The 11089-nt window shown below is 57.9% G+C and overlaps 1 protein-coding gene across 1 annotated transcript; it reads left to right on the top strand.

The window, feature by feature from the left end:
* The first annotated feature begins 2525 nt into the window (after window positions 1–2525).
* On the top strand, window positions 2526–10878 carry EEF2 (eukaryotic translation elongation factor 2). Its single transcript, XM_039702396.1, has 15 exons — window positions 2526–2667; window positions 3266–3480; window positions 4139–4320; window positions 4404–4615; window positions 5248–5426; window positions 5702–5807; window positions 6068–6181; window positions 6329–6467; window positions 7090–7285; window positions 7412–7670; window positions 7891–7998; window positions 8078–8431; window positions 9175–9357; window positions 9434–9566; window positions 10230–10878. The coding sequence occupies exons 1-15, from the start codon at window positions 2665–2667 to the stop codon at window positions 10421–10423; spliced, it is 2577 nt and encodes an 858-aa protein (XP_039558330.1). The 5' UTR covers window positions 2526–2664; the 3' UTR covers window positions 10424–10878.
* Window positions 10879–11089: the final 211 nt, after the last annotated feature.

The following is an 11089-nucleotide window of genomic DNA, read 5'->3' on the forward strand; positions in this document are numbered from 1 at the left end:
GGGTGGGCAGGGGGCTCTCCTGGCCAAAATCTGCAGCGTGGCAGCGACGCCCCAGAGACCCCCGAGTGTTCCTTGTGCCCCTTCTGCAACTTCACCCCCCGCTAATTAAAAATACCTTCCTAATAATAATAACAAATATAACAATAATAGTAATAATAATAATTATAACAATAATAGTAATAATAATAAATATAACAATAATAGTAGTAGTAGCCATAATTATAATAATTGTAATAATGATAATAATAATGATAACAACAATAATAATAATGGTAATAATAATAATAAATAATAATAAATATAACAATAATAATAATAAATATAACAATGATAGTAATAATAGCAATAATTATAATATTATAATAATGATAATAATAATGATGACAATAATAATGGTAATAATGATAATAATAATAAAAATAATAAATATAATAATAGTAATAATAATAAATATAACAATAATAGTAATAATAGCAATAATTATAATAATGAGAATAATAATGATAACAACAATAATAATGGTAATAATAATAAAAAATAAATATAACAATAATAGTAATAATAATAACAAATATAACAATAATAGTAATAATGGCAATGATTATAATAATGATAATAACAATATTAACAATAACAATAATAACAATAACAATAATAACAATAACAATAATAACAATAACAACAACAATAATAATAATAACAATAATAACAACAACAATAATAATAATAACAATAATAAATGGTAGTTTGCATCTTTCTCCCGACAGGCAGCTCTGACCTCTGCCCCGGGAGCAGGGGCAGAGCCAGGGGAGGGCTGGAGCTGGGGCCCGACACCCCACCCTGGGTGATTTCAGGGCACCTCCAGTGTTGGGGTGACACGCTGCACGGGTGAGGCTTTCCAGCACTGTCCTCTCCTTGCCACCGACCCCACGTGCTAATTAAGCAAAAAGGCAATTAACAGTTTCTCGGGAGGGCAGGATGGAAATGAGCTTTGCCAGTTTTCCCTCCTGGGCTGGCAAAAGTGCTCAAGCTCCAGGTGGGAGAGCTGGAAAAAACCCGTCCTGGGTGTCACTGCAGGGCCTGGCCCGGCCTGGCACGGGTCTGTCCTGGGCCAAACCTGTCCTGGGTGTCACTGCATGGCCTGGCCCGGGCCAAACCTGTCCTGGGTGTCACTGCAGGGCCTGGCCCGGCCTGGCATGGGTCTGTCCTGGGCCAAACCTGTCCTGGGTGTCACTGCAGGGTCTGGCCCGGCCTGGCACGGGTCTGTCCCTGCCTGTCCCGGGCCAAACCTGTCCTGGGTGTCACTGCAGGGCCTGGCCCGGGCCAAACCTGTCCTGGGTGTCACTGCATGGCCTGGCCCGGCCTGGCACGGGTCTGTCCCTGCCTGTCCCGGGCCAAACCCGTCCTGGGTGTCACTGCAGGGTCTGTCCCGGCCTGGCACGGGTCTGTCCCGGCCTGGCACGGCAGCCTGGGCCGTGCTGGGAATTTGGGAGCTGCCAGGGACGGAACGGGGCCTGTCCAGCCTGGGTGAGCCCACGGTGGCCTTCAGGAGCTGCAGGGACCCAGCGAGGGACAGGGAGAGAGATTTTGGATAAGGGTGGAGGGGCAGGACACAGGGAAAGGCTGCACTGCCACGGGCCGGGGTGGTGGGATGAATCCCTGCCCGGGATGTTGGGGTGGAGTTCCTGCCCGGGATTTTGGGGTGGAATTCCCGTCTGGGATGTTGGGATGGAGTTCCTGCCCGGGATTTTGGGATGAATTCCTGCCCGGGATGTTGGGATGGAGTTCCTGCCCGGGATTTTGGGATGAATTCCTGCCCGGGATGTTGGGATGGAGCTCCCAGCGCAGCCGTGGCTGCCCCGGACCCCGGCAGTGCCCAAGGCCAGGCTGGAGCGGCCTGGGGCGATGGACGGCGTCCCTCCCGTGGCACTGCGTGTTCCTCCACGTCCCGAACGGCTCACTCCATGACTTCTGCCAGCTCCAAGGCTCACGGGGGGGGTTCCATGGCACCGAACCCGGCGGTTCCGTGACCCCGGCGGTTCCGCGGCCCCGGGCCCGGCCGGTGCTGCCCCCGCGCTCCTCCCCGCCAGCAGGGGGCGCTGCAGCCCCGGCCGGTGCCGAGCATGCGCACTGCGGCCACCCTGCGGGACCGGGGCGGGCCCGCCGCTACCCGGGGCCGCTGCCTGACACCGGGCTCGGCCCTACCGCCTGCTACTAGCGGCAGACCCCCCGTGCTCAGCTGCCGCTCGGTGATACCGCTCCGAGTTCGGTCTCGCCGACCCCGGTGCACCGGGTCGGTTCTTACACCGGCAGCGGGAGGGGTGGGCTTTCAACCCGCCGCAGCCCGGGCGGGGCGGGGCTGTCGCTGCCGGTCGCTGTTCCCCCGGTGTGGCCTCGCTGCAGTCCCGGTGCGGCCGCGGTGACACCCACGTGGTGCCGGCCAGGCGGAACAGCCTCCCGACCATAGAGTCCGCGGGATAGAGCGGCGCGGCCGCGCACGCGCTCTGCGCAGGCCCCGCCCCTCGGCGACGCCGCCCTATAAGAGGGCGCCGGCTGACGTCAGCGCTCTCTTCCGCCCGCTCTGCGCTCGCCAGCGAGACAGGGCCGAGCCGCCGCCATTGCCGTGACCCCCCCGCCCCGCAGCATCCGCCGCCATCCGCCACCATGGTGAGCCCCCGCCGCCCGCCGCCGCTCCCGGCGGGACGAGCGCCCACCGCGCTTCCCCTATCGCCGGGGATGGCGGCTCCGCGAGCGCCGCGGGTCGCACGGCGGCGGCTGCGGCCTGTGCCGCCGGGCTGGGCCGCGGCTGCGGGGAGAGGGTGGGGCGGCGAGAGGGGGCCGGTCCGGGCGGCCGTGACAGCCCCGGAGCTGGCAGGAGCCGCCGGTGCCGGGGCTGCCGTTGCCCCCGGGCTCGGGAGCGGCCGCGCTGATGTGGCAGCGCGGTGGCGGCGCCGGGGACGGGGCGCTGCGGTGCCGCTCGTGCCTTATGTAACGCTGCGGTCTGGGCTGGCAGCGGCACCGGCACCGGCCCGGGCTCGGCTTTGGGGGCGTTTTGCGCCCGCTGACATCGCGGCTTGAGGGACGCGGGGCAGGGAGGGGTCGGTGCTGCAGCCCCGCTGCGGTGCCCTGGCTGCGGGTTGTGTTGTCACCCGCGCAGAGGTGGTGCCACCCTGACTATGGCAGGCATTTATGGGAGCTTCGGCTTCCTTGGAGTCACCCGAGCCAGTTTTGTACGCGCTGAGTCCCCCTTGTCCCCTCCCTCAAGGTGAACTTCACAGTAGACCAGATACGGGCCATCATGGACAAAAAGGCCAACATCAGGAACATGTCCGTGATCGCCCACGTGGACCACGGCAAGTCCACGCTGACGGATTCCCTGGTGTGCAAGGCCGGCATCATCGCCTCGGCGCGGGCCGGTGAGACGCGCTTCACCGACACCCGCAAGGACGAGCAGGAGCGGTGCATCACCATCAAATCCACGTGAGTGCCCTCCCTCGGGCTCCTGCTGCTCCCCGCGCTCCTCCAGGAGCTGGAGGAAAATGGTGTCGGGCTTTGGTCGAGTCCAGAAGCTCATCTCGTGCCCTTGAGGGTCTTGAATGGTGGAGCAAGTGTTGGTTGGCTTGTGTTCAGTTATTGAGCAGAGCTTCATCCTCCCAGCTGAGCACCAGGATTGTTGGGTGTCCCGTGGATGCGGTGTGGAGACTCCTGGGAGCATCTCTGGGGATGTTCCTGGTGGCTGTGCTGCCACAGGGAGTGTGAGGACTCTGAAGGGCTTGAAAAGGGGTGGAGAACATGGTTTGGATGGGTAGGAAAAGCTTAAATCCATGATTTGGGGATGGAGCCCTTTATGGGTGCAGGGAGCTGGAGGAGGTTGGCATGGAGGTTGGCACTCTGGAGGGTGTTGTGGTTTAGGAGGGACAGGTTGTAGGCTGTGCTGCTGTTATCTCACACGCTGACCTCCCTGGAGCACACTTGAGGAAATCCTGGAGCCCAGCGTTTAGGTTGGAAAGATCTCCAAGGTCACCAGCTCCAACCCAGAGCAGAACACTGGCTGCCACCTCCAGTGGTGGCAAAGCATTTCTAAACTTTGGAGAAGAATAACACAGATCATCATTTTAATAGCTTCTCTTTCTTTCAGAGCCATTTCTCTGTTCTATGAGCTCTCTGAGAACGACTTGGCCTTCATCAAGCAGAGCAAGGATGGTTCTGGATTCTTGATCAACCTCATTGACTCCCCTGGGCACGTGGACTTCTCCTCCGAGGTCACTGCAGCTCTGCGAGTCACTGACGGTGCCCTGGTCGTCGTGGACTGTGTCTCTGGTGAGGTTTTCTGCAGCTGGAGGGCATTTTGGGGGGTTTGGAGGTGGGGACAGCTCATGCCTGACTGCTGGAGTGTTTGGCAGGGGTGTGTGTGCAGACAGAGACCGTGCTGCGCCAGGCCATCGCCGAGAGGATCAAGCCCGTGCTGATGATGAACAAGATGGACCGAGCGCTGCTGGAGCTGCAGCTGGAGCCAGAGGAGCTGTACCAGACCTTCCAGCGCATCGTGGAGAACGTCAACGTCATCATCTCCACCTACGGAGAGGGAGAGAGCGGCCCCATGGGCAACATCATGGTGAGGGAGGCTCTGGGTGCTGGGATGGAGCTCCCTCCTCACGGAGAATTCCCTGTGCCAGGGGGATCTTGAGGGTGCCTGAACTCCCAGGCTTGGGGCTCTTGCTGGCTCCCCTCCCAAATTTCCTGTTCAAGGCCTGAGCAAATAAAGGCTGGGATTGTTGCCCACAGCAGCCGTGGCTGCCCAGTCCCTGAAAGTGTCCAAGGCCAGGCTGGATGGGGCTTGGAGCACCCTGGGATCATGGAAGGTGTTCCTGCCCATGGCAGGGGTGGAATGGGATGGTCTTCAACGTGTCCTTCCCACCTGCTCTGCTGCTGGCTTCCTGGGAAGGGAGCAGGGCTGTGGGTGTCAGCTTCTGAGGAGAAGCTGGAGGTGTCCATGCCTTCCTGATCCTCCTGGGGAGGATGGCAATCCTACCTGCACGAGAACCTGAGCACACACCTGCTGGGGGTGGAGAAAAACCAACCCAGTTCTGTGCTGCAAAGCTAAAATGGTGCCTGTCCCACAGCTCAGAGGTCACTGGGACAGAATATTCAGACTCAGTGTCCTGAAGGCCCATTTTGTACTGGGGTGTTCTGGGATGGGGTGGGCCGAGGGCTGCTCCCTGACCCAGCTCTGCTCTTCCCTCTCAGATTGACCCGGTGCTCGGGACCGTGGGCTTTGGCTCGGGCCTGCACGGCTGGGCCTTCACCCTGAAGCAGTTTGCTGAGATGTACGTGGCAAAGTTTGCTGCCAAGGGAGATGCCCAGCTCAGCCCAGCCGAGCGTGCCAAGAAAGTCGAGGACATGATGAAGAAGCTGTGGGGAGACAGGTGAGGAGGGAATGGTGGCGAGTGGAATTCCAGATCAGCTCTGCGTGGCTGCAGCCTGACACTGCAGAGGATGGGTAAAGGGGGGAGGGCATGGTTGTGCCTGGTTTAACAGGACTTAATTATATTTTGGTGAGTGCTGGAAAGCTGAAGGAGGGGGGAAGCAGGAAGTGGCTCTTCCTCAGCAGCCCTTGGTTCTGCCCTCAGCAGGCAGAAGCAGCTGTGTGTCTGTAGCTGACCTGAGCGTGGACATTTGTCTGATTTCCTTCTCTCTGCAGATACTTTGACCCTGCTACTGGCAAGTTCAGCAAATCTGCCACCAGCCCTGATGGAAAGAAACTGCCCAGGACCTTCTGCCAGCTCATCCTTGACCCCATCTTCAAGGTGAGTTCCTCAGGGTTCCTCCTTGGCCGGCACCTCCCGCTCTGCGCTTCCGTTCCGTGCGTGATGATGGAAAATTTCTTCACTTTGACCTGACTCGTTTGATTGAAGAAATTGAGCTGTCTGACACACCTGGGGCACACGGGCTGTGTCTCTGGGGGGAGGCTGGGTGCTGAGGAGGAGCAGGAATCCTCTGCAGGTGCAGTGGTGCAGCTGCTCCAATCTGGGTCACGGCAGCGCTCCAATGGCTGCTCCTGTCGCAGGTTTTCGATGCAATCATGAACTTCAAGAAAGAAGAGGCTGCTAAACTGATTGAGAAACTGGACATCAAGCTGGACAGTGAGGACAAGGACAAGGAAGGCAAACCCCTGCTGAAGGTGAGGCTGCTCTGAGTCCTCTGGGGAGCAGCTGAGCAGTTGTGCTGCTCCATCTGTATCAACATCATGCTGGTGGGGAGGTGGGGAAAGAGGGGGAGGTGAACCCTGGCTGTGAACACTCTGACTGGGTCCTGCTGCTCTGCCCAGGCCGTGATGAGGCGGTGGCTGCCAGCTGGAGATGCCCTGCTGCAGATGATCACCATCCACCTGCCTTCCCCCGTCACAGCCCAGAAGTACCGCTGCGAGCTGCTCTACGAGGGCCCCCCTGACGATGAGGCTGCCATAGGTAGGAGGAGCTGCTGCTTTGCTGCCAGGCCTCAGCTGCAGCACGCCTGTAGCCAGTTTGTTCTCCATGGGCACGGCCCAGGAGTGTCTGGAATTGAGTCTGTAGCTTTTCTAGCATGGATCAAACAGGTTTAGTGGCTCACAGCTTGGTTCTGGAGCACTGAGCTGACTGAGTAATCTCAGAGTAGGCAGAGGGTCCATCTGAGCCTGGGTTTGTTCAAGATGTTTCTTGGTGATGTGATCTTCTGTGGAATCTCAGAATAGATTGGGTTGGAAGAGATCTTGAAAGTCAGCCCCATCTCCTGCCATGGCAGGGACACCTCCCACTGTCCCAGGCTCCTCCAAGCCCTGTCCAGCCTGGCCTTGGACACTTCCAGGGATCCAGGAGCAGCCCCAGCTGCTCTGGGCACCCTGTGCCAGAGCCTCACCTCCCAGGGAAGAATCCCTTCCCAATATCCCATGTATCCCTGCCCTCTGGTATTGGGAAGCCATTCTCCATTTCCTCTTGTCCTGACAAAAGCCCTCGGCTGGGACAGTGGGTGTAGGTCTTGGGTTGGGGTTTTGGGCTGGGTGCCAGATACATCAATACCTCTGGGCTAAGCTGGGCTCTCTCCCCCTCGCAGGCATTAAGAACTGTGACCCCAAAGGCCCCCTGATGATGTACATCTCCAAAATGGTGCCAACCTCTGACAAGGGACGTTTCTACGCTTTTGGCCGTGTCTTCTCTGGTCTCGTCTCAACTGGCTTGAAAGTCAGAATCATGGGACCAAACTACACACCTGGCAAGAAGGAGGATCTGTACCTGAAGCCAATTCAAAGGTGTGTCCTGGCTGGTGTGTTGAGAGGTTCTGGAGCTGTCTCAGGTCTCTTGTGTCTGAGGGCTGTTGAGGTGATTGGATGAGTGGGATCTCCTCCCCAACCTCACTAACCCAACTTTCCCTTCAGGACCATCCTCATGATGGGCCGCTACGTGGAGCCCATCGAGGACGTGCCTTGTGGAAACATCGTGGGGCTGGTGGGCGTGGACCAGTTCCTGGTGAAGACTGGAACCATCACCACCTTCGAGCACGCCCACAACATGAGGGTCATGAAGTTCAGCGTGAGCCCCGTGGTGCGCGTGGCCGTGGAGGCCAAGAACCCGGCCGACCTGCCCAAGCTGGTGGAGGGGCTGAAGCGCCTGGCCAAGTCTGACCCCATGGTGCAGGTGAGTGGGTGGTGCAGGAATGGATCCAGGGATGCTGCCCCCAGTCCTGGGAAAGCATTGAGTGCTGGTCTCTGGCTTGGTGCTGTGACAGCACCAGATCAGTGGGGAGAACATCTGGAAGAAGCTCTGTGGGTCAAAGACAAAAAACACGTAGAGAGCTGCTGGTGTTTGTGGCTGTGGCTCGTTCTGAAGCTTCACCTGCTGTTCCTGGTGTTGCCAGTGCATCATCGAGGAGTCTGGGGAGCACATCATCGCTGGCGCTGGGGAGCTGCACCTGGAGATCTGCCTGAAGGACCTGGAGGAGGACCACGCCTGCATCCCCATTAAGGTAGAGAGGCCGAGTGCTGGCTGAGCTCGGGGTGGGCTTTGGCCAGCTCTGGTGCCTCACCCCCACCATGTCCCTGCAGAAATCAGATCCCGTGGTGTCCTACCGCGAGACGGTGAGCGAGGAGTCCAACGTGATGTGCCTTTCCAAGTCCCCCAACAAACACAACCGGCTGTACATGAAGGCGCGGCCCTTCCCCGACGGCCTGGCCGAGGACATCGACAAGGGCGAGGTGTCGGCCCGGCAGGAGCTGAAGCAGAGGGCACGCTACCTGGCCGAGAAGTACGAGTGGGACGTCACCGAGGCCAGGAAGATCTGGTGCTTCGGGCCCGATGGCACCGGCCCCAACATCCTCACTGACATCACCAAGGGAGTGCAGTACCTCAACGAGATCAAGGACAGCGTGGTGGCCGGCTTCCAGTGGGCCACCAAGGAGGTGAGGGCTGGTGTCTTGCTCTGGGTGGCATCCTTGTTTTTTTTATGCTTCTCGTGGAGCAAAATGTAATATCTGGGCAGTCCAGTGAATAACACAGCTGGCTTCAGGAGGAAAGGTGCTCTGAGGGTCTTGACAGGGATCTGGCCTTATCTGGCAATTATTTTCAGGATTAGACAGGACTGCAGGGTAAGTTGACAGACTGGGAACAGCAACAGGAAGGATCCATTTTCCTGTATACCTTTCACTTTGAGGGAGATTCCAAGCCAGCAACTTCGGTGACATTACTGAGACCAAAAAAACCCCATTTCCCTTGGCCAAGTACTTGGGTTTCAGCACCATAAATGTGTGACAGCTCTTGTGGCTTGAACCTCAGAGCTGAGAATGCTGCAGTGGCGACACAGGGCTGGGAGCCGCTGCTCCACAGACCCCTTAAGCTGGGAAAGACCTCCCAGACTCCAACCTTTGTAGGTTTGAAGCTTCATCCCTCAGCAAGGAGGTCAAGTGACTCTTGGAGGGGGGGCTTACTGCTCGAGGAGCCACTTCCACAGAGAGCAGCACCCTGTTGGGGGACACCCCGGGGTGGTGCCGTGACCCCTGGGGACACCCTGGGGCAGTGCTGTGCCCCATGGCAGGGCGTGCTGTGCCAAGGGAGCAGCACCCCATGTGGGGGACACCCCAGGGCGCTGCCGTGACCCCTGGGGACACCCCGGGGCGCTGCCGTGACCCCGCTGTGCCCCTGGCAGGGCGTGCTGTGCGAGGAGAACATGCGCGCCGTGCGCTTCGACGTGCACGACGTGACCCTGCACGCCGACGCCATCCACCGCGGCGGCGGCCAGATCATCCCCACGGCGCGGCGCTGCCTCTACGCCTGCGTGCTCACCGCCCAGCCGCGCCTCATGGAGCCCATCTACCTGGTGGAGATCCAGGTGAGCAGCCCCTGCCGGCCCTCGGGGGAAGGGGGTGGCAGCTGGGCGCGCTCCTGACCCGGTTCTGTTCCTGCAGTGCCCGGAGCAGGTGGTGGGAGGCATCTACGGCGTGCTGAACAGGAAGCGTGGCCACGTCTTTGAGGAGACCCAGGTGGCCGGGACCCCCATGTTCGTGGTCAAGGCCTACCTGCCTGTCAACGAGTCCTTTGGTGAGTCCTGGAGCCGTCCTGGGAGGGAGATGCTGGAGTTGAGCTGTTCACCCAGCACTGAACGTGTCCCCAAGTGCCACATCCGCTCAGCTTTGAGAGCCCCCAAGGGCTGGGGACTCCAGCATGGCAGGGCTTGAGCATCCTTCTGGAGCTAGAAATCTCCAGCCCTCCCTTGGTACAGCTTAGGGGTGTCCCCTCTCCTAGGAGAAGAGACAAAGGTTGCAGAGTGTTCTGGGGTGGAAGGGACATTTTAACATCTTCCAGTGCCACCCCTGCCATGGGCAGGGACACCTTCCACTGTCCCTGGCCTTGGACATTGCCAGGGATCCAGGGGCAGCCACAGCTGCTCTGGGAATTCCATCCCAGCCCTTCCCCACGCTTCCAGCCAGGAATTCCTTCCCAATATCCCATCTATCCCTGCCTGCTGTTGGTGTGAAGCCATTCCCCGTGTCCTCTCCCTCCATGTGTTTGTCCAAAGTTCCCTCTCCAGTTTCAGGCATTTAAAGGGTCTCTAAATTCTTCCTGGAGCCTTTTTTCCATTCCCACCTCACAGTGGTTGTGCTCTCAGGAATCTTTTGAGAGCTGCTCTGGGTTCCTCCATGGAAGCAAAATTAAACTACAGCCATTGCTGCCCCACCTCACCTTCTGCCTTGTCCCTCGCAGGTTTCACAGCAGATTTGAGGTCCAACACGGGGGGCCAGGCCTTCCCCCAGTGTGTCTTTGACCACTGGCAGATCCTGCCTGGGGACCCCTTCGACAGTGCCAGCCGGCCGTGCCAGGTGGTGGCCGAGACCCGCAAGCGCAAAGGGCTGAAGGAGGGAATCCCTGCCCTCGACAACTTCCTGGACAAACTCTAACGACACTCATGGAACTCTGGGAGAGCAGGAAAAATTCAGTTAATTAGCGTTATCACCCATACCGCCAGGGGCTAGACGCCTGTGACCACCATCTTGTTAATTAAATGGGTTTCATAGCGATTTTGAGAACTTCAAATGAGGAAAACAAAACAAAAAGAAAAAAAAAAAGCCTTATAGGTTTCTGTGTTGCACATGACTCATCTTTGCCATTGTAACTAAAACATTTCCACTAGATCTGCCCAATTCTGTATTTATTTGACTCAAAAAAAAAAGAAAAAATACTGCTGCAGAAGGGCCTGGAAGGGAGTGGGGCGTGCTTAAAGAGGTCAAGGAAAACGGGGGGAAAGAGAGAGGGGGTGAGGATGCCTTATCTGCAGCGTGACTGTCCGTCGTGCCCATCGCCGCCTGTAATAGTGCCACTGGAATTAATAAAATTGGATAAATGGTGACGAAAAGTGAAGATTTTGGGTGTTTTTAAGGGCGAGGGCGGCGCCCCCTGGTGGCGGCGAAGAGGTGGTGCCACCCTTGGCCCCGCCCACCCGCGAGCAGAGGGGCGGAGCCTCTGGCGGGGGGTGGGCCGGGCTTGAGTGTACGGGCCCCCGGACACGAACGCCGGCCCTTTTCCCTGGGAAACAAAACTCAGCAGGGCCGGTTCCTGCTGTCAGT

This window comes from Passer montanus, unplaced genomic scaffold (assembly GCF_014805655.1).
Source record: "Passer montanus isolate IOZ18808 unplaced genomic scaffold, ASM1480565v1 scaffold156, whole genome shotgun sequence".
Taxonomy (NCBI): Eukaryota; Metazoa; Chordata; class Aves; order Passeriformes; family Passeridae; genus Passer; species Passer montanus.

Excerpts from the sequence above, each read along its gene's own strand:
- EEF2 (XM_039702396.1), top strand. Across the intron at positions 4,321-4,403 it reads CGTCGTGGACTGTGTCTCTG|GGGTGTGTGTGCAGACAGAG; the intron begins GTGAGGTTTTCT and ends AGTGTTTGGCAG. Across the intron at positions 7,286-7,411 it reads TACCTGAAGCCAATTCAAAG|GACCATCCTCATGATGGGCC; the intron begins GTGTGTCCTGGC and ends CTTTCCCTTCAG.